Consider the following 23,529-nt stretch of genomic DNA (forward strand, 5'->3'; position numbering starts at 1 on the left):
GCCTTTCCACCGGGCCAGGAACTTACAGGAGCTACTGGGCACTAGTAGGAGAACCCGATCCCCCGGTTGGGAATCCCGGGGCTGCGCAGGACAGTTGTACACCCTTCTTTGTTCTTCCTGAGCGGCCCGCATGTGCTCCTGGACTATCGGGGTTACCCGGTCAATCTTCTCTTTCATTTCCTGCACGTAGTCGATGACCGAGCGGAATGGGGACGGTTGCTCCTCCCATGCTACGCGGGCCACATCCAGCAGTCCCCGAGAACGCCGTCCAAAGAGTAGCTCAAAGGGGGTGAAGCCCGTGGATGCCTGGGGGCACTCCCGGACGGTGAAGAGCACGTAGGGAAGGAGGAGGTACCAATTCCTTCCTTCCTCATCTACCACCCGATGTAACATCTGTTTGAGCGTCTGGTTGAATCGCTCGACCAGCCCATCAGTTTGCAGGTGGTAGACAGACGTCTTAAGGTGTTTCACCTGTAACAGTCAACACAGATCAGACTTTAGCTTGGATACAAAAGGCGTACCTTGGTCGGTCAGCCCGTCTTTCGGGATCCCCACTCGACTGAACAGGACTACCAACTCCCTGGCGATGTTGCGTGAGATGGCTTTGCGCAGCAGCACTGCCTCGGGGTACTGTGTGGCGTAGTCCAGAATGACCAGGATGTACTCGTGGCCCCGGGCGGACTTGGGAAGGGTCCTCACGAGATCCATGCCGACCCGCTTGAAGGGGACGCCGATAATGGGCAGAGGGATAAGGGGCGCTGGCGGGGGCCTCCGTGGGGCGGTACGCTGGCACTGAGAGCATTGCTGGCAGAAGCCCCGGACCTCCACGTCCATTCCGGGCCCAACAAAGCGATCCCTCAGTTTCTCCAAGGTGTTTCGTGCCCCCAAGTGGCCGCCAAGGGGATGGGTGTGGGTCAGGTGCATTAAAGTTTGGGTCTTGGACTTGGGCATCACCAGGAGATCCACCTGCTCCCCACGGCGGCAGGCCTGTTGGTAGAGGAGGCCACCCAGGACGAGGAAGTAAGAGGCAAGGAGTCTCAGGTTAGGGTCCTGGTCGGCTCCCTCTATCACTCGCACCTGGGCCCAGCAGTGCTTCAGGCAGTCGTCTTCCTTCTGCTCCTGTCCAAAATTCTCACCTGGTGAAAGACAGAAGACACAGGGTTAGCATGTGTTCGAGGCTTACCTTCCTTGGTGGCATCTCCGTCGTCCCATGCCAAGTAGGCCTGCCGGGCTTGGCTCCTCTTCGTGTGTTGCTGCATCTTGCCAGACTCTAGAGCTGGGCCCATCGGGAATCCTGGCCAGTCCCTTCCAAGACGCAGGGGCACCGGGAGATCAGGGATCATGCCCAGCTGAAGGGGCCAGACCCCAGCTTTACCCCGGATCTGGACCTCGGCTGCAGGAACTGTCCCCATGAATGCAGGTTATGGTGAGAACCCCGCTCTGGAGAAGTCCTTTGGGCAGGATTGTCGGTCGGGCGAGGGTCACCATGCTCCCGGTGTCCAGCAGGGTGGTGATAGGGTTCCCCTTGACCCACACTGTCAGGGTGGGGGCATTTGGCGGGTGCGGTAAATGGAGGGCGCACCCTGCCAACCACGGCTTCTGGATTGGCTTGGCGGGTTCCAGCTCCAGCTCCGTGGGCATGGGTACGTCCACTTGGGTCACATGGACGGATGAACTCCTGCGGGTCCTCCAGGTGCCGGGATGGTGTTGGCGGTCGGACCAGGGGCCCATGCCCCCGAGGGGCGTGTTGTGGGTCCGCCGTTCATCTTGGCCAATCTCCAGGGTGGCCACTGTACACTCCAGGGCAGTTAGGAGCTCCTGGTGCGTTGCCAGCGCATGCACCCGTATGGCCTGGCGCTCCTTGCGTGGTAACGCCTTCAGGAAGCGGTGCGTGGCCACCTTTTCCGCCACCTCCGCAGCGGTATGCACATCCGGCTGGAGCCACCTTTTGGCTATATGGACGAGGGCGTTCAGCTGTCCGCGTGGTCTGGCCCGCGGCCAATAAGCCCAGCGATGGAATTCCGTCGCGGCCTGGTGGGGGGTTCGCCCACACCACGCCAGGACTCCCTTTTTCATCTCCCCATAGTCACCAGCTTCCTCCGGCGCGAGGGCATAGTAGGCGGTGCACGCCTCTCCTGTGATCAGTAGGCCGAGGGCGCGGGGCCAGTCTTCCTGGTCCCAATCTTTTTAGCGGGCAATACTCTCAAAGGTCTCGAAGTAGGCCTCGAGATCTTCCTCGGGGGAGAGAGGAGGAAGCAGGAGGCGGATCTCGCGTCCCGGATCAGGGAGGGGCGTGGAGGAGGCGGGAGTCTCGGTTCTCAGGGCAACGAGCTCCTGGGTTGCGGCTTGGAGGCTTGCGGCGAGCTGCTGTGTTACAGTTTGTTGCTGGATGCATTATAAAAAGGATAAAAAAAAGTCATTAAACAATTAAAATTCACTTCCTTTTGTTGATTCTACATAAACTGGGAATTCAGTGTGTCAATATATTGATGTATGATTACAAATTTTAATGTCAGGTAATTAACTAATTAATTAGTTAAATGTTTTTAATCAATTCACAGCCCTAAATCCATAGTGAAATGTTTTTAAAATGTGTCAAATAACAGACAGTAGGCTATTTAATTTGTTCCTTGTTATATAAGTCAAGTCTTTGGATCATCCAGGTAATGACACACAGTATTAAGAATCAAGGGTGTGTAAAGTTTTGAACTGGGTAATTAAAAAAAAAAAATCAGCTATTATCTTGCCTTATTATTATTATTAAGATTTTGCAGATTCTGCAAGGGGTATGTAAACTTTTGAGCACAACTGCATATACAGTGGGGAAAATAAGTATTTGATGCGTCAACATTTTTTTCAGTAACTATATTTTCACTGAGGCTACTTACATTAAATTTTCACCAGACATCAGTATTAACTCAAGAAACCCGGAAATATAAAGAATTTAACATCTTTTTCAAATGGATTCAAGTCAGGTGATTGGGCCATTCTAATGCCTTGATTTTTTTTCTCTGAAACCAACTGAGAGTTTCCTTTGCTTTATGCTTTGGATGGTTGTTCTGCTGGAAGGTCCAATCACGTCTCATCTTCATCATCCTGGTGGATGGAATTGAAAATATTTATGAATCATAATCAGTATGTGTAACTAACATTTGGATATGTTAATGAAGTGTATTCAATATGTGTAACTAACATTTGGATGTGTTAATGAAGTGTATTCAATATGTATTACCAACATTTAGAATTATTACCTAAGCATAATCGAATCATCAATATTGGTTAAAAAGCAGAATCTATATGTATAATCAAGAGTTAGAAGCATAATCTAAATCCATAGAACAATGTTTGATCGTTATATTCTGAGTGTGTATTGAGTTGGATGAACTCTGTGTCTTACTGTACAATAATTGTTCTTTCTGTACCAGCCTGCATCTTCCTCCACAGAAGCAGATAACTTTGAGGCCAGATACCAATTAATGACTTAGAAGGAGGCCTAAAAGGGAGTGTGGATTCAAGGTCAGGGCTCAGTCTGAGTGAAACCTTTTTTAAAAAGAAGAAACCATGTCCTCATGAAACCTTTTCAAGAAAAACATAACTAACTGTGCATGCTCCACAAATTTAAGATAACACATAGACATGAGTATTTAATTGTGGCAGAGAAGATCTGTTTTAATGAGGAAAGGCAAAACTCCGCCTACAATGACTACGCTGTGGAGAAAGGTATTCAAAGGGCTGTGAGTGTTTGCATAAGTTGGACTTTCTGAAGACTGTTACAATTTATTGGTTTTCAATAAAGTTCATTTACTTTTTGACATCTACTAAACTCTCTGTCTCTGAAGTTTTTGAAGGTTGATTTTCCCATGACGATGGCAGCAGATTCTTCTCAAGAACCTCCTGGTAAAAGGCTCCATTCATCGCTCCTTCAATTATATGAAGTCTGCCAGTACCATGTTATGAAAAACAGCCCCACACCATGATGCTTCCACCTCCAGTCTTCACTGTTGGTATAGTGTTTTAAGGGAGATCTGCAGTTCCATTTCTTCTCCAAACACACTGTGTAGTATGACAGCCAAAAAGTAAAATTTTGTTCTCTTCTGACCAGACCAGATCTTCAATTTACTAACCAGCTGATATTAATTTGCACAGATAGGGGGTATAATTACTCAGGGTTAGGGTTAGGGTTTACGGATTTCAGCTGGTTCCTTGCCTTACCTTGGCATGGAGAACTGCTTTTTCTTAGCGTGTACAATACTTTTTTCCTGTGTCATTCCACACATAACTTTATTTATGGACGTTAATGTTGTGAATTCTTTATTTTTCTGGATTTCTTGAGTTAATACTGATGTCTGCTGAAAATTTCATGTGAATAGCCTCATTGGAAATATATTTACTGATACAAACGTTGACGCATCCAATACTTATTTCCCCAACTATATATATATATATATATATATACTGTATATATATATATATATATATATATATATATATAGTATATATATATATATATATATATATATATATATATATATATATATATATATATATATACATATATAGCCAGAGGTGGGCGGAGCACAGACACACACAGGAGGCTATTTCAGTGTTATCTCAGTGTAGATCGGGCGATGAGGGTCTCAGCCGTCGGCGGTTACAGCCAAGGGGGCGGGGTGGAGCCATGGATGGTGGAATTCTTCCACACGGTGCACCATTCAGGAGCCGTGGGTGTGTCGGCGGCCCCGCACCGCCGCCACGTGCTCTCTGGCTGTCCAAAACATTTGGTGGCACTGAAGCGGAACTGTCTGTTCTGTGCCACTGCGGCAGTCGCAGGAGGAGCGATCTTTGTTTCCTGTGCGCCGGCTACCGGCCTGTCGCCAGAGTACCCCCCCCCCAGCTCCGAGCCTACTGCCGCTGCGTGTTAGGCCCACAGGGCGTCCCGTCTTGAGAGGCCATCTGCATTTCCATGTTGGGATCCTGCCCGGTGCTGGACCTGGAATGAGAAATCTTGTAGGGAGAGGAACTACCGAGTCACCCAGGTGTTAGTGTCCTTGGCCTTGGCCATCCACTGGAGTGGGGCGTGGTCTGTCACCAGGACGAAGTTGCTCAGCCAGGTAGTTCCGTACTTCCTCGATGGCCCACTTTATTGCTAGGGCCTCCCTCTCCACGGACACATAATTCCTTTCCCCTGGGGACAACTTTCGGCTAATGTAGAGGACTGGGTGCTCCTCCCCGTCGAAGGTCTGTGAGAGGACCGCGCCCAGCCCAGTTTCTGACGCATCTGTGTGCATGGTGAACGGGAGGGTGAAGTCCAGGTTACGTAGTATGGGGGCACTGGTGAGGGCTTCCTTCAGCTTCTGGAACGTCGCGGGAGATCCATGTAGCCCAAAGGGGAGGACCCGGTATTGCTAGTGGCCGTTCGCTGTGCTGAAGGCTGTCTTCGGTCTTGCCTCTGGGGCCAGCGCCACTTGCCAGTACCCCTTTGTTAAGTCCAGGGTGGAGATGAAACGAGCCTTCCCCAATCATTCCACCCCGGGGAGGGGATAGCTGTCAAACTCCAAGACCTGGTTTAGCTTCCGAAAGTCATTACAGAGGTGATAGGGCTGGACCAGGGGCTATTAGACTCCTCTGTGATGTTGTCCCGCAGCATCCGGCTGACCTCCTCCTCGATAGCCCTACAGCGGGCCTCTGGGACCCGATAAGGCCGCTGCCGCACCACCACTCCTGGCTGGGTCTTGATTTCATGCTGTACCAGCCGCGTCATGCCTGGGGAGGTAGAAAAAACATTGGTAAATTGCCCCACTAACTCTGTCAGCTCCTGCTTCTAGGCGGGGGTGAGTTCTTCGCCCAGTTGGACTAAGGTGCCCTGGTCATGGTCTGTGTCTAGGGCCGCAAAAGCAGACAGTACCGGTTCTGGCTCTATCCACCTTTTCAGCAGGTTTATCTGGTACGTTTGTGTGTCTGCTCACTTACCAGGCTGCTGCAGGTGATAGTTCATGGGACCTCTCCTCTCGAGGACTGCATATGGGCCCTGCCACTGAGCTAGGAATTTGCAGGAGCTGGTGGCACTAGCAGGAGTACCTGATCACCAGGTTGGAACTCGCGCAGTTGCTCGTTTCTGTTCCTCCTGGGCAGCTCTCCTATGTTCCTGGACGATCGGGGCCACTCGGTCAATCTTCTCCTGCGTCTACTGTACATACTCGATGACTGAGCGGAACATGGAAGGCTGTTCTTCCCAGGCTTCCTGTGCCACGTCCAGCAGTCCACACGGCCGCCGTCCGAAGAGGAGCTCGAAGGGTGTGAAGCCCGTGGATGCCTGGGGGCAGTCTCGGACGGCGAAGAGGACGTATGGCAGGAGGAGGTCCCAGTTCCTCCCTTCCTCGTCTACCACCCGGCGCAATATCTGCTTTAAGGTCCAGTTGAACCGTTCGACCAGCCCATCCGTTTGTGAGTGGTAGACCGATGCCTTTAGGTGTTTCACCTGCAACAGCCGACACAGATCAAACATAAGCTTTGACACAAATGGGGTACCTTGGTCAGTTAGGATGTCTTTTGGGATCCCCACACAGCTGAACAGGAGTACCAGCTCTTTGGCGATGTTCCGGGAGGTGGCTTTACGCAGTGGTACCGCCTCGGGGTATCTGGTGGCATAGACCACGATTACCAATATGTACTCGTTATGTGATCAATATGTACCAATATGTAATCTTTGTTTCCTGTGTGCCGGCTACCGGCCTGTCGCCACAATATATATATATAATGTGTGTATATATATGTGTATATTATGGATGCACAATATAGCAATGATAATTAAACTACAGCCCTAAATTAATCATCACTGCATTTAGTCCTATTGTTTTACTTATGTTTACCATTTTAAGCTCCAAGATTATTGGGACGCTATCTAGCTGATGTCTTGCTTTCTCAAGCCAGCATCAAAGTTTGTCGTGATGAACTTTACCTATCTAGTTGCACATTACAGATCTTACTTGTGCTCCCACAGTTTATCACTGTGTCTACTTTGCAAGTGAGGAGCAACGTGGCCTCGTTACTAATAGATCACTTACAGATCGCTCCCATTATAATAAATGACAGGAGTTACACTGCAAGTGTGCAAATAGAGAATATAATAGCAATAAGCTTAATTAAACTAAACCTTTTAAGCAATTCGCATCAATTTCCACAACCTCTTTCACACAGTGGAGCATTCTGGATATAAAAGTTTGTGCTCTGTGTTGCACATGCTCTGCTTTGTAAAGTTTACAAGTTACAATCTTCTTTGTGGCATTTAATGTAAAATGCCCCCCTGACTTAGAGGACTTGGAGATTGTACACTTTTTTCCGCTGTCACGGAAAAATGTTGGGCATAAAACACTGACATAAACACTAAAATTAAGAAATTTGTTTTAGTTGACTCTGGGTATTCTGCTAAAGTTTGGCAGCGTCGCATTATGTGCGTTTGACGTCATGTGCCATCGATTAGGAAGCGGCTTATACTTTCGGTTAGTAAAGAAATGCTAGTGTTTACCATTACCAAATGCTAGTCATTTACCATTTATTAATAACGAGATTTGTTGAAAACGATTTTCATAATCAATTATTATCAATTTTATTGCTTAGTTTTTGCAGCTCTACTATAAAATTTGAATGCATATATCCTCTAAATGAAAATGTTGTCATTGTTTTGGCACACACTATCTTATAGATAACCTTAAGGCTAATACCTTCATACTAAAAGCCAAAAACATCCATTTTGATTTCATGGGGACTTTATATATTTTTATTGCCATAGAAAAAAAAAATTACTTTGCACATTATGGGTGATCAACATACACACCAGAGTATGAAGAAAAACAGTGTTTCCAAAACCTTTGTAAATTGCCTCCTCACAGCTCCAGGTTCCCCGTTTTGTTGATGAACTGTGGTTCTTGTGTGGTTCATGTTCATGAGGATTTCCTCCAGACTCTCCAGCTTCCTCTCATTTCCCTAATTTATACAAACTACTCTGCAGGATCTCAGTATAAGTATTATATTTTTCCACAATAATCCTTCCTAAGGTATCTTTTTCCCCCACGGTCTTTTAACATTGAAGAGAATCCTTGCCCTGGGGACACTGAGGGAGAAAAATTTACAGCAGATCTTGGCAATAAATCAGGAAATCACATCCCTTTGGCAGCTGCTTCGGTCAGACAGGTCTGAGGTTGTGACAAGCCTTCATGCCCAACTCAACCAGCAGAGAGCAGATGCTAAAATGAGTGAGAGTCATTTCAGTCCCTCAAACAGGAGACAGAGATGGTGAAGAACAATCTGGCAGCTGCAACTGCATCCTGCATCTGAATAGTGTCTTCAACAAACACTTTTGTGTTTCCAAACACAATCCACAGCTTGCACGCAAGATGGCAGCATTTGTACACATAAAGAAAATATGATATATTTGATATAATATATTAGAGTTTATTTCGATTTTTTTTATTGGTATAAACAGGTGTGAAAATGATTGCTGGTGTGGTCAAAGAGAAATTTCAACCTTGGTTGACAATAACGTTTATAAAAGTATTGTATTGTATACACTGGTATTTTGCTGAAACATTACTGTTTAAATCATCTAAAGTAGCTCTATATGTGTACTCTTACTTTGAGCCCTGGGGAAGAGAAAAGAGGGAAACTCAATCAGAGCCATTGCATAAGCATTGAGCATAGCCAATACAGCACTTTGGAATGTCCTAAAAAAGAAACGGACCTCTGGTGTACTGAGCAACAGACACTGAATGGGTCGGCCAAGGAAAACAACAACATTTGATGACAGAATCATTGTGAGAGCTGTGAAGAAAAACACAAAAACAACAGTCAGTCACATCACCAACAACCTCTACAGGGTAGGGATGAAGGTATCACAATCCACCATTCGAAGAAGAGGGCAGAAATATAGAGGCCATAGCACAAGATGTAAACCACGCATCAGCATTAAGAATCAGAAAGCCATATTGGAATATGCAAAGAAATATAGAGATGAGCCACAAAAGTCCTGGATCAAGATTAATCTCTACCAAAGTGATGGAAACAGTTTGGGGAAGGCTTACATATGGCTGTGATAGTCAGGTGTCCACAAAACTTTGGCCATATAGTGTATATTACTATATACAATATTGCAACATTAAATGTGTGGAGCTTTGAAAAATTGAGCTTGAATGTCTTTAGCCGAGGTGTATGTAAACTTCTGGCCACAGCTGTACAATATTTAATGGCTAGTGTGGGTTTTTTTTGTTGTTGTTGTTGTTGTTGTAAATAAAAAGTCTAAAAACATTATTAGGATTAAAGAAGAAACTGATTCATTTGATTAGACTGTCTTTTATTTGTGGACAGAATGGCACTGCAGATGGCCATGCTGCCACCAGAAACTCATTGATTCAGGAGCAGCTGAAAGATGTGAGTGCGATTTCATGCTCCCAAGGTGCTTTCTCACCAATTTCATCTCTTGCACAATCGCAACATCCTGTTACAGTGTGATAGAAATGATCTTGTGGAACATGATCTTGAGACATCTTTGTTCTTAAAGAGAAAGTTTTTGTTACCTTCTTCTTTATGTTTGCTGTTGAAAAGGCCTTAGAGAAGAATCAGCAGTGGCTTGTGTATGACCAGCAGAGAGAGGCTTATGTGAAGACGGTGCTGGCAGAAATGTACTAGCTTGAGCAGGAGCCACATCAGGCCAAAAAACCCTATGACAAAAAGAGAAGTTGTGATCATGAGCACTTTTGCAGTCATAGAACCCCAGTTAATGTGTGATTTGTAATATTTTTGTTCTCCTATATATGTGTATGTGCTCAAATAATACCAGAGTGATAAAAAAAGATGCCGCAATCTTTGGTTTAAATAGAGACGGTCCAGAGTAATGTTCAGTTTGCAGCTATAAAAATTCCCAAATAAATACATACCATTTTACTGACTCCTTAAAAGCCTGGACTTCTAATCAACCAGCAACAAATACAGAACAGCCCTCACATTTGCATGTCATTGAGCTTCTTATTTTCACTTACTCTGCCCTTCATGTTGGTTTTTCACACTTTCCCTCAAAGCTGTGCCCTGATTCATTTGGATATAGAAAGTTAGTCAGTTACAGTTTTTTTAGCGCTTTTTTAGGCACTGAAAGCACTTTTTACATTATATTCGGGAAATCTCCTCAAATACCACCAGCGTGTAGCATCCACCTGGATGATGCAACGGCAGCCATAGTGCGCCAGAATGCCAACCACACACCAGATATTAGTGGAGAGGAGAGAGTGATGTAGCTATTTCAGGGATGGAGATTATTAGGGGGCCATGATAGATAAGAGCCAATGGGGGAATTTCGCCAGGACACCGGGGTTAAACCCCTACTCTTTATGAGAAGTGTTATGAAAAGTGTTTATATTACAAAAATTATTTTTTTTAAATATTGTAACGTAACAATATATTATGTTCCATAAATGAAACATTGCACCATTTATCAATGCCACTCTGCTATTTAGTTGATAGTTTAACTACTTTCAAGCTACTTGATTTTAAAATAGCAACATTAATGTCCTAGCTGATGGAAAATGCGATAAAATATTGTTACAACTCTAATACACCAAATCTAATTATCTACCTTAGTCAGGAGTGGCATGGTTGCACAGCGAGTAGTGGTGCCACCTCACAGCTCCATGGGACCCAGTCGATCCTTAGTTCAGGTTATCGTCCAATGTCGTGTACATTTCCTCCAGGTTCTCCGGTTTCTTCCCAGCTCCCAGGAATAAACCATTGGGTGGACTGGTTACTCTAAATTTCCCCACCTTGCACCCAGTGTTCCTGAACCACAGGCTCCAGATCTGCTATGACCCTGACCAGGATAAAATGCTTACTGAATATAGACAAATGAAGGAAGTCCCAGAGTTTTCCAATCTGATTTATGATAAATGGAGTCATAGTTAATGGTATTCTTTTTTTGTGGAAGAGCGAGATGTGGAGATACAGCAATGCTCAGAGAAGCTTGTAGGCGAGCTCTAGAGAGAACAACTGAAGGGGCAGCAGCTGCTGACCGAACACCAACAGATCAGGAAAGAACTAGAGCAGGAGAGGCTGAAGTCGGCAGAGCTTCAACAAAAGGTTTAACAGTTTGTAGTGAACTTTATTTTAGTCAAATGTAATACTCTAATAAAGCATAATAAAGTTTTTGATAGGGGAATGTTTTTAGCAATGTCTTTGAATTATAACACCAAATCCTACCTGCATGTGTATTTTGAGTGATAAATATGGACAACAATTAATGACTTTTAGTATGCAAATATGCTCATCCCATGACAAGGATTGATTCATGCCTGCAGACATATTTTGATGCTTGCCACTGATCTGACATATTCTATTTGGCAGTGACCTGGAAGTATATATGGATTCATTCAAACATTATCCTCATCCCCAGTAATAAATCTGTAGTACTTACGGTGGAACTGGCCAGGTGTGGAGTTCAAGCTGACCTTGAGCTCCACAGACCCTAGGTCACATGGTTGATCCTTTGGTTATACTGGTTACTGCATTCATTAATATATACAGTATATAGTTACTCTTATTTAAAGTTTTGACTTGTGCTAATGTTTCCTTCTTCAAGGTGAATGTTCTTCAGAAATCCCCACTGAATCAGCATGAGGACCAGAGTCAGATGATAGTAACAGGTACAGAGAGAAGCCTGTAATTTATAGTATTCTCAATCATTAATTAATCACTATCAGTGTCAGCAGGATTAAAGTAATTTTACTTAAGGAAGTACTTTAGCCCAAAATTCTTATTACACTGTAGTCATTCAACCAAGATAATTTTAGAGTCTAAAGTTTGCATCCGGGTAGCTATAATGCTAACAAGTTTATAGTCTCTACTTTATGGTACTGCATGGTTAAACATCTTAAAGGAGCACTAGACAAAATTGGTCTTTTTTTCAAGTTTAAGTCTCTGATGGTTAAGGGGGTGGGTTCAACATGCAACCATCCACTTTCTGTACGCTTATCCTACACAGGTTTGCAGGAAGCCTGGAGCCTATCCTAAGGGAACGTCGGCAAAAAAAAGATTGCTTCTTTAAGTAGCAGATATAGCACAGATCCAAATCCTGAAGGCAGAATTGTCCATTAGACATGATTTTGATGCTAACATCGTACTTACTTCCATATACTGTGAGGTTTAATCCATGCTGTGAGTGCACTTCACTGGACTTCTCCCAGGCAACGCAACAAAACAGTCAGTTATAACCTACATAGAACCAACAAGGCCATGAGACAATACAGACTTCAACTGGAGCAACATTACTATGTGTAAATGTCTGCAACAGATCACAGACTATCGAAACAAGAACAGAAGGTAAACTCCGCAAGCTACTGATGTGTCTGATGAGTTGAAAGATTTTGTTATGTAGTTTATGTTAGCTGACTTGGCTGTCTTCTCAGTAGATAGTGGTCAGTTGACCTTCTAATTACCTGTTGACATATGGAAAATATATGTAACCAAATTTACAATTCAGGCTCAGCTGCCAGTAGCTGTTGCTGAATCCATGGCACTCCATCTGACTCCTCCATCAACTAGATGCACAAATATTAAGGGTTATATCCACCACCAATGTTGGGTCTTGCTACTACAAAATGTTAATTGTCTTTTATTAGTACAATAGTTTGTGGGAATTGAATTAGCATATTATATATATATATATATATATATATATATATATATATATATATATATATATATATATATATATATATATGTGTGTGTGTGTGTGTGTGTGTGTATGTATATTTTATTATATTGTGTTATAATTAATGTTTTTCCCCATTCTACTCATTCATTCATTCATTCATTCATTCATTCATTCATTCAATGCTTTATCCTGGTCAGGATTGACAGTAATTGTTTAGTTGTCCACCATCAGATTCAACTGTCTGCCAAGGACCTTGAAGATGATATGCGTAATCACCATCACCAATTACAACTTCACAGAGTTTTGAAGATGCTGAGTAAGGCCATGGACTAAGTCCATGACTCACAAGTCACAGTACATCCACCACACAGATGAAGGCATATTAAGTATGAATTGTTGAATCATGCTGTACATTGTGGACTGCAGAAAGCACAGAGAGAGACATCATCATCTGTGTCAAAAGCCTACACTGTACTGGAGAGAGTTCCCAAGTAAAGTCCTTTTCATCACCCCCAATGGCTCACAATCTCCTGGATGAGAGTTTTCTGGAGCATCCCAATTGTAGAGCTCAGTATCTAACCAGTCACCATAGAGAGCTTCTGGTACATAATGACAAGTGCTTTGGTACACATTAATGTTAATTTAATGTTACCAAATTAAACTTCACACCATTTTCATTTTGAAAACAACTAAATGTGCATTAGAAAAAGTCTAGATTTTGATATATAGTAGATATTCACTAATCACAAATCCTAGGTTGGCCTTTCATGGCCCTTTCATAAAGGGAGGCATGAAAGACTTTAAACACATTCACCAAAGGATTGAAATTCTCATGTCTTTGGACAATGACACTGTGATAAACAAAGTTGCAGAGACCAGTGCATTGCTCAGGCGTTTATTAATGTTTTAGGGTTGGCCGTGTTTCCTTGAAGCTACACTTCTGCAGAGGAAAAAGAGATGAAGCCGTCATTACAAAATTATACTGTGAAAAGAATTCTTGCAGAGAATAGTGCAATACTTGTTTTATTCTTTATTTGTGTTTAAGGATTGGATATGTGTGAACAATTTTGCACAGAATATATATTCAGATATTGCAGAAAAGGACATTGTGATGTGTTGGAGATTTACCCTTTAAATAATGTTCTTATATTTGTCTTGAAGTTGTAAAGCAGCAGTTTCCTTAACTTATGCAAAGGAAAAATAGATGATGGTGTCATTAGACAGTGCAATACATTTTATTTTATTATTATTTTATTATTTAATTTATTTTATTTTATATTTGTATTTATGTGATTTTTTTCATTTCAAGGTCTAGCTATTTATTAACACTATTTATTTATTTATTTATTTATTTATTTATTTATTACAGAAAATAGATTCTGATACTGTTAAACATTACATTGTGTTGTTAAATAAATCTTCACTGTGAAGCAACACTAAGGCACTGAATTGGAAATGATGATATTTTTGAAAAACACAATGAATTACAAGGCTGTAGAGAACAGTGCACTATTGCAGACTTATATACTGAGGTTTTAATTACATTATTTTAATATAGACAGTCGTGAACTAAAGTGGGCCGGTCTAAGGCATAAAACTCCAGGGCTTAAAATGAGTCCCACTCCGGCCCTGATCACAAGTTATGTGTGCTTACCTTCTAAAAAACCATTACGGACACCAGGATGGATCCCTTGCACATTCTCAACAATACGATGAAAATTGGAGATGATTGTGGATGTCAGATGAGATTCAAATTCCTACTTTACCTTATAGCATTTTTCCATGAATGAGGTGCCAGTACTGGTTTTGGAGCCAATGCCTAACCCCAAACTCCAGTAGAACTGTTGCCCCAAAATTGTCAGCAAAATTGTTCTGTCCCAGCATCAAGATGCTGCTGGTCTGGAACCTAGAACCAGTGAAGTGAATTGTTTAGAGGGCAACATCTGTAATGACAATGATAATAATGATAATGATAATATCTGTATACCATGTTGATATTTCTGTAAAGCTGCTTTGAGACAATGTCTATTGTAAAAAGCGCTATACAAATAAAATTGAATTGAATTGAATTGAACATCATTTCATCATTATGAAAACTTAAGTACTTGGGCCCGGTTGCATGAAAACCCTTAAGTGGTTTGACTTAAGAGTACCCCTCAGGGGAAGCAAATCCCTTTTACTTTCTTTAAGAGAGTTGCAACAAACGTTTTAAATGTCATCCTTACCAAAGTGTTTATACTTAGCATTTTGCGATAGTTTCTGGCAAAGCACAGTAATAGGGAAATGGTTGCTATGCTTACGAAATCTCCCACAATAAACAGAACATAATGGATCATAAAACAAGTTTAACTTATCTTATACCAACTGTACTACAATATTTCAGTTATGGAAAATAGTAACAGTACTGAAACCAAGAAACGTAAACCAAACTGGACTGAAGATGAAAAAAGCCATTCTTTTAGAAGAATATGGGAAAAGAAAAAACTCCCTCCAAAGCCGCTTTAACCCATATGTCACTCATGCGCACAAGACTAAAGCCTGGCATGAGATAACAGAAAAAATTAATTCAAGAAATCTTGCCATCAAGCACACAATAGAAGAAGAAATTAAAAGTATGAAAATGTATTTGTGTGTTCCAGAAAAGAAATAAATAACTATAAAAAGGAATCAGGAAAAACTGGTGAGTTAGTGGCATTGAAGCTAAAGTGTTTTACATCAACCTTACTTTTTGTATCAAAAAGAATAGCACGCATGGTATGATAGAGTTTAGCAAATATTTCCTTGTGTAAAGGAGGAGGGCCACCGCCACAAGACCTGTCCGTGACAGCGAAACTGGTCCAAGACATTATAGGGAAGGATTCTCCTACTTTAGTTGGTATTGCTGATGTTCCTCAAAGCAGCTCGGGAAGCAGGTAAAATAACGTTGATGAACACTAATAATGTTTTGACTTAATATTTTAGCTTGCACTTTGTAAAATGTATTTTGTTTTGTAATGCAGTCTCTTATTTGCTCTGATGCAAAAAGACATTGAGCTTGGGTAAGACATTATATTATATGAACTATTTTTTGATCACTAAAAATGTACCTCGTTACTTCCTCCTCTTCAGTTAACACAAAATCAATGATTGCGTTTGAGTTCAGCATATGATTTAAGGGACCTGTTTTGGTCCCTTCATTTTTTTTTTTTTTTTAGGGTGAAATGGTTACTAAGGACTTTGTAGCAACACATAACGGAACTTAAGGGAACACTTAAGCAATTAAGGGGAAATAGTTAATGATGGCCTTAAAGTAACCTAAGTGGACCCTTAGGGTTTTTCTTGCAACCCATGTTTGACTAAGGGAATGCTTAACCTTATAATTTAGGGTTTTCTTAAGGGCTTAGTTGAAACCGGGCCCTGAAGCATTTTCATGACCACAAAAAAAGTGAAGTGAGTTTTATTGATTGTTGGAAAAAGACATGTATTTAAATATGCAGTCAATACAAGGAGCTCCACACCCAGGATACATTTCAAAAAGCATAACAGCTTGTCTCACTGATTTTCCACATATCTGTGCTGTTTTACCTTGGATATTCTCAACGCTCATAGAAAGAAATGTGTCAAATCATCTACAGCTGACAAAACAGTTATAAAGTTCCTGGTAACGAAAATATATTGATTACTAAATGGACTTTGTGCAAATATTGTGCAAGTAGAATAAAATGAATGAGAAGACAGGAACAATACTGTATTTACCCAACAGGGCAAGTGTTATTGTAATCGCTTTTTAAACACCTCTGTTGTCAAGGAGGTTTTCATGGCTTTGATGCCACATAAGATTAAAGGTGGTTTATGTATATTACATTTTTATGTCACGGACAGTCAAAAAAAAAAAACTATTTCACTGCATGCTGTACTGTGTATGGTTGTGCATGAGAACAATAAAATTTTTATTTGAAGTTGGAGTAATGTAGTAATCACATAGTCAAGCCAGCTAGCGAGCACTAATGACATATTAGAAAATCAACAGAGAGCTTGGATTGCACCAACCCCCTGAAAAGTCCCCCAAAATAGAGCTGTACGTACCTTTTTATATCAAGAATTAGTTTATAGGGTTCAGGGCAGTACAGTTTTATATGGATTTAGCAAACAGCTGCAGGAAAAAGGAAGTCATAATTATGGTAGGCAGGGTTATACTAAAAGGGATGACGCAAGGAGTTTAACTCCACAAAAGATCCCAGTTCTAGCGTCACAGTCCGTGTCTCAGTGAGGGAAGATGTTACTCTTGATTGAACCTACATCCCATCTCCTTGTGCAGAACTTCTCCTATTTCTCCTACTTCTCTGAGCTCCAACATTCATACTGGTTTGTACCAGTAATTGAGACCATGGTTCTACTGATCCTCTTTTTAGTCTCAGTGGTTGGTAACCTTGGTGCACTTATACTGGTCATCCAAAAGAGGCGGCGAGCTAACAACACCATCTTGACCTTGAACCTTTTTCTCGCGGACCTTTTGTTTGTCAGCACTGTCCCTTTTGTCATTACCGTGAGGTGGACCAAGGCATGGAAACTGGGCTCTGCTGCCTGCCATTTGATCATGTACTTTATCAGCATGAGTGGCACTGTTACCATCACCACGCTGGCCGCCATCAGTATCGAGAGACTGCTTGCAATCTTGAAGATGGAGACTACACCCAGCCTAAATCCAAGATGGACACTTGGAGTGCTGCTTCTTATCTGGTTCTTCTGTGCTGTTGCAATGTTACCCCTCTCTCTATTCTCCAGGGTGATACCAGTCAGCTCCTCTCAAGAGGTTACGATGGTTCCCTATGTTTGTTTGTTTTTCATATTGATCTACCAAGGTTTGAGTGTGCATTACAGCTTTATGTCTTTGTTCACAGGGAGAAATGCATATATGTGCTCTGATATGGCCACATTTAATGGGCGAGGTTGTGTGGTATGTTATTTTCTTTGCATTTGGCTTCCTGGTACCGGGTTTTAGCATTGTAATCAGTTACACCAAAATCTTACAGGTAAAAGATATGCATTCATGGTTTCCACTTCTTCTATCTAATTGAAACATTTGGCAAATATTGAGAGCGAGAAATTGCAGTCAGCTGTTGACTATTAGTATTATTTTTCATTAGAGAGTTTATATGATCATTGCAGAGGGCAGCAAAAAAAGACATCCTGGTCTATTCTCTTAGCAATTAATTATTTTTCTTATCTAAAGTGGGAACAGATGGTGTCATGAGAAGGTGTGATAGAACAGTGAAAACTCAAAATTGCACAGAACACTGGGTTGCAAATCTTGAAATTGAGAAACAGTGTTTCATATAATAATAATAATAATAATAATAATAATAATACATGACACTGATTCATTGTTTCTCATTGCTGAACACAGATCAAGCAGCGTTGCAAAAGGAGACTTCACATGACCACTTCACAAAGACAAGCACAGTCAAGTGCAGTGTCTAAACAGGACTTCAAACTTTTCCGTACACTCCTTATTCTCATGATTTCCTTCTTCATCATGTGGAGTCCCATCTTTATCTTCACCTTTCTCATTCGTATACACAACTTCCAAGTCCATTTTCCCATAACCTCCTCCATGTTTGTGTGGGTGCTGACCTTTACCCTGGCTAACTCAGCCCTTAACCCTGTTCTCTACAGCCTTTGCCAGCTGAGGCATAAATGGCAAAGGCTTTGCTGTGCAACAGCAGTCACAACAGGTCAAAGAGCTGTTACTCAGTAATGAATTAACACTACTTCTCTAATTCCTGTTATATTTTATCTTTATCTAGTCATTTGCCTAGTACTGGTTGTATTATATGTTTTACAATGCCCTTTTATTTTTATTCTTAGGATATTTTGATTAAATCTCAGTGACATAATTATTTTTCTAATTATTTGCATATATATATATATATATATATATATATATATATATATATATATATATATATATATATATATATATATATATATATATATATATATACTTACATCAGCAAGAACCATACTGCAAGAACCAAGCACCTCACCAAACCATAAAAAAAATGTTTACACAGCTAGTTTCATTTTGACAATGTTTACATAGCTCCTTTTCATTATATTCAGTATATCAAGCAATAAAAGAAAACAATAAGCCTATGTAAATGTTGGTAGCGTGCTATAGTTGTGAATTTACTTAGTGCCACCTTTTAGTCTTATTAAAAACATTATAAAGATAGTTATCAGATGTAGTGCACGATAAACAGTGATTACAAGGTTTGCTTTAATTTGTCACATGATATTACAGAAAAAGAAACGTTGTAGTAGATTGTATTCAATGAGCATCTCATAAGAACCCTCTGTGTGTGTCTAGAAACATGTGCTTCAGAAGCCAACTGCTATTCTAAAAACATTTGACTTTAAGAAGCCTAATAAATTGAGGAGCCAATTTATTATGCTGACATGTTAGGGGGAAAAAAGAATCTTGTACACTGTGAGCAGCACTGTTTGTTTTCTGTGATTAATACCAATTGGTATAGTAAACATCATTAGCTCTGAATGATTTGCCAAGATTAATATGACAAGTATGGATTTTCGGGTTTTGAATATCTCAGAGATGCTTTTGGTCCTGATATTGAATCCATTAATCTACTTGCTTGTAATTTCCTTATTCAGTACGTTACCTCATTAGGTTTTCCTGTAATAGGTACACTGTAAAACATTTCCGGTGGTTAAACCTAGAAACGGAAGTTCACCTGCTGCCTTAAAAGTGTGAATAAACTCAACTTGCAGATAACCTTTGTTTCAACTCAAAAAGTTACATTTTCCAAGTCAAGACAATGAATTACTTTAAGTTTAGTTTGTGAAAACTTGTAAACTTAGTCAATGCTATATGTCTAAAGATATGTCAATATCTAAAACCTATCATGACAACTGGAGTTAAAGAGAAGAAATAAGTTCATATAATTTAATGGGGCTACCATGTTTTACAGTGTAATAGCAGTGCAGTTTCCATTTACTTTAGAGATTGAGTGATGTGCTCTGCATAGTCATGTCAGTCTAGGAAAGCATCATATACACTATATGGCCAAAAGTTTGTGGACACCTTGTGGACCATCACACCCACATGTGGGTCTTCCCCAAACGGTTGCCACAAAGTTGGAAACACATAGGTGGATGTTGTAGCATTATAGTTTACCTGGACTAGAACTAAGGGGTTCATACATGTTCCAGCATGACAAGACCCCTGTCCACAAAACAGGGGCCATGAAGAAATGGTTTGCCAAGGCTGGTGTAGAAGAACATGAGTGGCCTGCACAGAACCCTGACCTCAATCCAATTGATCACTTTTGGGATCAACTGGGATGCTGACTGCGAACCAGGCCTTCTCACCCAACATCAGTACCTGACCTCATTAATGCTCTTGTGGCTGAATGAGCACAAATCCTCACATCCACGCTCCAAAATCTTCTATAACAGAAAAAGCGGTCTGGAATGGGATGTTCAACAATCACATATGGGTGTGCTGATATTGACAAACATAGAGAAGATTAGCTGTCCTCAGATCCCTAAGAAATGAGACAGTTTTTTTATTTATTTATTTTTGACCTTTGAAGAAGTTCCAAGTTTGATTCTCTACTGATGATGAAAAATCTACTTATTTGAGATTGCATTCCCTTTGTATATGGATGATCCAGATGTTCATAAAAGCAAACTCTAGAAATAAATGGTATGTCTTGACCTTAGTTGTTTGTCTTTTTGTTTTTGTAAGATAGTCTATTAGGTATTATATTTTCAGACTACATTATCATCATTACATTTTCAAGATCATTATCATGTTCATTGATCTCCTCTACAATGAAATTTATTTTTATGTTTAAAAAATTATATATAAAGTAAAATTATTATACAAAATCATTATGCTTCCCTGTTTCAAGTAGTTCAGTTTAAATCTGGCAAGCATTAAGTTTGCAAATCTGATATTGTTTATTTGAATAAGAATTAGAATGTTTTTTGATTGTTTTTTTGTTTTGTTTTTTAAACATATGACAAACATGTATTTAATGTTTGTATGAGCTCAAAGGCTAGAGGTTCCCTGTCATGTACTCCCCCCCTGCACTGGGCGCTGCATGCAGAGGCTCACAGTGCGTATAACAGCACACAGCACTACGCATACCCACGCATTCTTCTGTGTTGTTTATGTTAACACGTATTTTGTTTTGGTTTATGTCCTGTCTCCTCCCATGTCTTGTCATGTGTTGTCTCCATCATGTGTCTTAATTACTCTCACCTGTTTTCAGTTTTCCCCTTGATTAGTTTGTGTATTTAAACTCTTGTGTTGCTCGGTTCAGGGTGAAGGATTGTTCAGTGTTAGCCCACCTGACGTTCCCACTCACGTGGGATGAATTGGTAATACACCACTTATTGTGCATTTAAAAAGTAATAACCCCCTCATATATTTTCTTATTTTGCTATGCTACAGCTCCACTCTCAAAATTTATTCAATTATTTATTTTCTCATCAACACAAAACACAACATAATAATGCATACATGTGTCATAATGTTTCACTATAGTTATATAATAGTCTGCTAGCTAGTAGGCAAATTAGCAGGCCACAAGATAGCATTGTATATAAATCAGCATACATCAGATAATTCTGACAGAAAGCACAGGAATGTAAACAAAATATAAAGACAGAAGTTTTGCAGATAACATAACCTTTCATTTTACTAAATAATTATCTTAATGTTACACATGGAAACAATTTAATTTGTCTACTTATGGCTCTAAATTGAGAGGGTTGTGCTTGGGCTCTAAATGGAAATAAAGATCTTATGGGCTTGTACAAGGTGCTTGAAGTGCTTGAATTTGGCTTTTTGAAATTTTAGTACAGGAAAAGCTTGAAAATAGGTGTTTTTTAATCTAGTGGTGCTTAAAAGTGCTTGAATTATTAAAAATCAATAAATATGAAATTGTTAAAAATTTTAGTGTTTATTTTCAATAGAACATGATTACAAATCTTTCACTCAATATATGACTCCCAACTGCAGCCTCCAAAAGTCCCTATCTTAATTATTATTTATTATTTCCATGATTCATTTAATCAGAAGTATAGATTATTCATGCTAATTATCCATGATAGAGCGGGAGATGGCGACTGATTCCGATAAACCAGTTACCCGTGGCCTGTTTTGTCGAAGTTCATGTGCCTTAAGGAATCAAATAATAAATCTTACACCTTTATATGTAATCTTTGCAAACCAAAGATTAAGATATTTCGTCCAATTCTTTGATTATAATACAAGAGTTCAAGCACAAATTTCAAGATGCACATTGAGATGAACGCAATTGTCATTTGAAATTGATTAGTAGCTTGATGTGCACATTATAAATTCGTAATTGTTTTGAATGATTAAATTGTGTTTAATTTTTATGCAAAATTATAGAGTTATTCATAAGCTGATTTACAATCATGACATATTAAAAATTTTGCCCATTTAAGTAGCTTGAATGTAGTTAGTTACTTATTGTTATTAACTTGTAGTGTAGCTAACTATGTTTTTAAAAGGGTAGCTTGACTGTAGCTTACCTACTTCAAACTATGAGTAGCTTGTAGCTTGAAAAACTACAGTTTCATATTACAGTTGTCTTTAATGTGTATGATGATTTTGTCAGATGATGTCGCGGTTATAAAATCAGGATTTTAGCAGTACAGAGCAGCAGCTTGGAAGTGACTGCTGGTTAAAATGTACAATCTTAATGCGTCGCGTTTCAGTCACTATTTCATACTTGTTCCATCATCTGACAATAGAAACAGGAAAATATGTAAATGAGAACAGCTTTACTGGGAATTCAGCTGGTTTAAATTACATTATGTGAGCACAAAGAGTAGGAAAGAAGCAAACAAATGTAAAGGGCTGACCCTAGGCAGAATGAAATATGATGCGATGATGCAATGAAATGTTAATTAGTGCATGACATCATATAGCAACATCTAGCAATTTTCCATTGAAAGTTGTTGGCATATTGACGTTATGGTGAAGACGAAGCAATGCGTACGAAATGCAAATTAAGTCCAGCCTGGCTGGAAAAGGTGCTATAAAAATTGGTTGTATTTTCTCATCATCATCATCATCATCATCATCATCGTCATCATCATTATTATTATTATTATTATTATTATTATTATTATTATCATTGGAATTTGAAAAGAAGAATTAAAGAATGTTTGAATGACAGGTCTTGTATAGTCCTTGAAAAAATAAAATAAAATACTCCTTGAAAAGTCCTTGAAAGTCCTGGAATTTTATTATGAAGCATCTGTACGAACCCTGTTTATAGCTTTCAGCTGATAGAGACATACCCCAGAATATCTGCAGCTGTAATTGCAGCCAAAGGTGGTTCTACAATGTATTGACCCAGGGGGCTGAATATTTATGCATCCGATAAAAATCTGCTTTTTAAAGATTTAATTAACCCTTGTCACAATCAAAGTAAATATTGTACCTAAATAATCAGAATAAATCTATCATGAGCCATACATAGTGTAGTGTGGAAATGCAGTTATTGAAGATGAATGAATGAATTTGTGTGCTCCTGGATGATTGTGACATTGTCAGGACTGTAAATTTGCAATCTCTTGAGGATAGGAGGGTAAAATCATAGCCATTTGGTCAGTATTTCCTTAGAAAAGGGTTCTGCATGGGTTCTCTAATGGTTCATTGGAAGGGTTTTAAGCTTTCAATAAAATGTTTTTAAAAAAGAACCCTTTCTGATAGGAAACCACTGATATTTGGTTCTACATAAAGTCTTTAAGGGTTCTACCATAGGCACAACTGACCCTTACAGGTGCACAGTACA

The 23,529-nt window shown here is 40.2% G+C and overlaps 1 protein-coding gene and 1 pseudogene across 1 annotated transcript; both read left to right on the forward strand.

Annotated features, from left to right (window-relative positions):
- Positions 1 to 6,542: 6,542 nt before the first annotated feature.
- LOC128629395 (centrosomal protein of 55 kDa-like) lies at positions 6,543 to 13,326 on the forward strand (annotated as a pseudogene).
- Positions 13,327 to 16,932: 3,606 nt separating this feature from the next.
- Positions 16,933 to 18,428, forward strand: LOC108260699 (free fatty acid receptor 4-like). The gene is made up of 3 exons (XM_047152417.2): positions 16,933 to 17,483; positions 17,572 to 17,703; positions 18,078 to 18,428. Exons 1-3 carry the CDS (start codon positions 16,947 to 16,949, stop codon positions 18,426 to 18,428), a joined length of 1,020 nt encoding a protein of 339 aa, XP_047008373.1. The 5' UTR covers positions 16,933 to 16,946.
- The last annotated feature ends 5,101 nt before the right edge of the window (positions 18,429 to 23,529 follow it).

The sequence above is a fragment of the Ictalurus punctatus genome, chromosome 29 (assembly GCF_001660625.3).
Source record: "Ictalurus punctatus breed USDA103 chromosome 29, Coco_2.0, whole genome shotgun sequence".
NCBI lineage: Eukaryota > Metazoa > Chordata > Actinopteri > Siluriformes > Ictaluridae > Ictalurus > Ictalurus punctatus.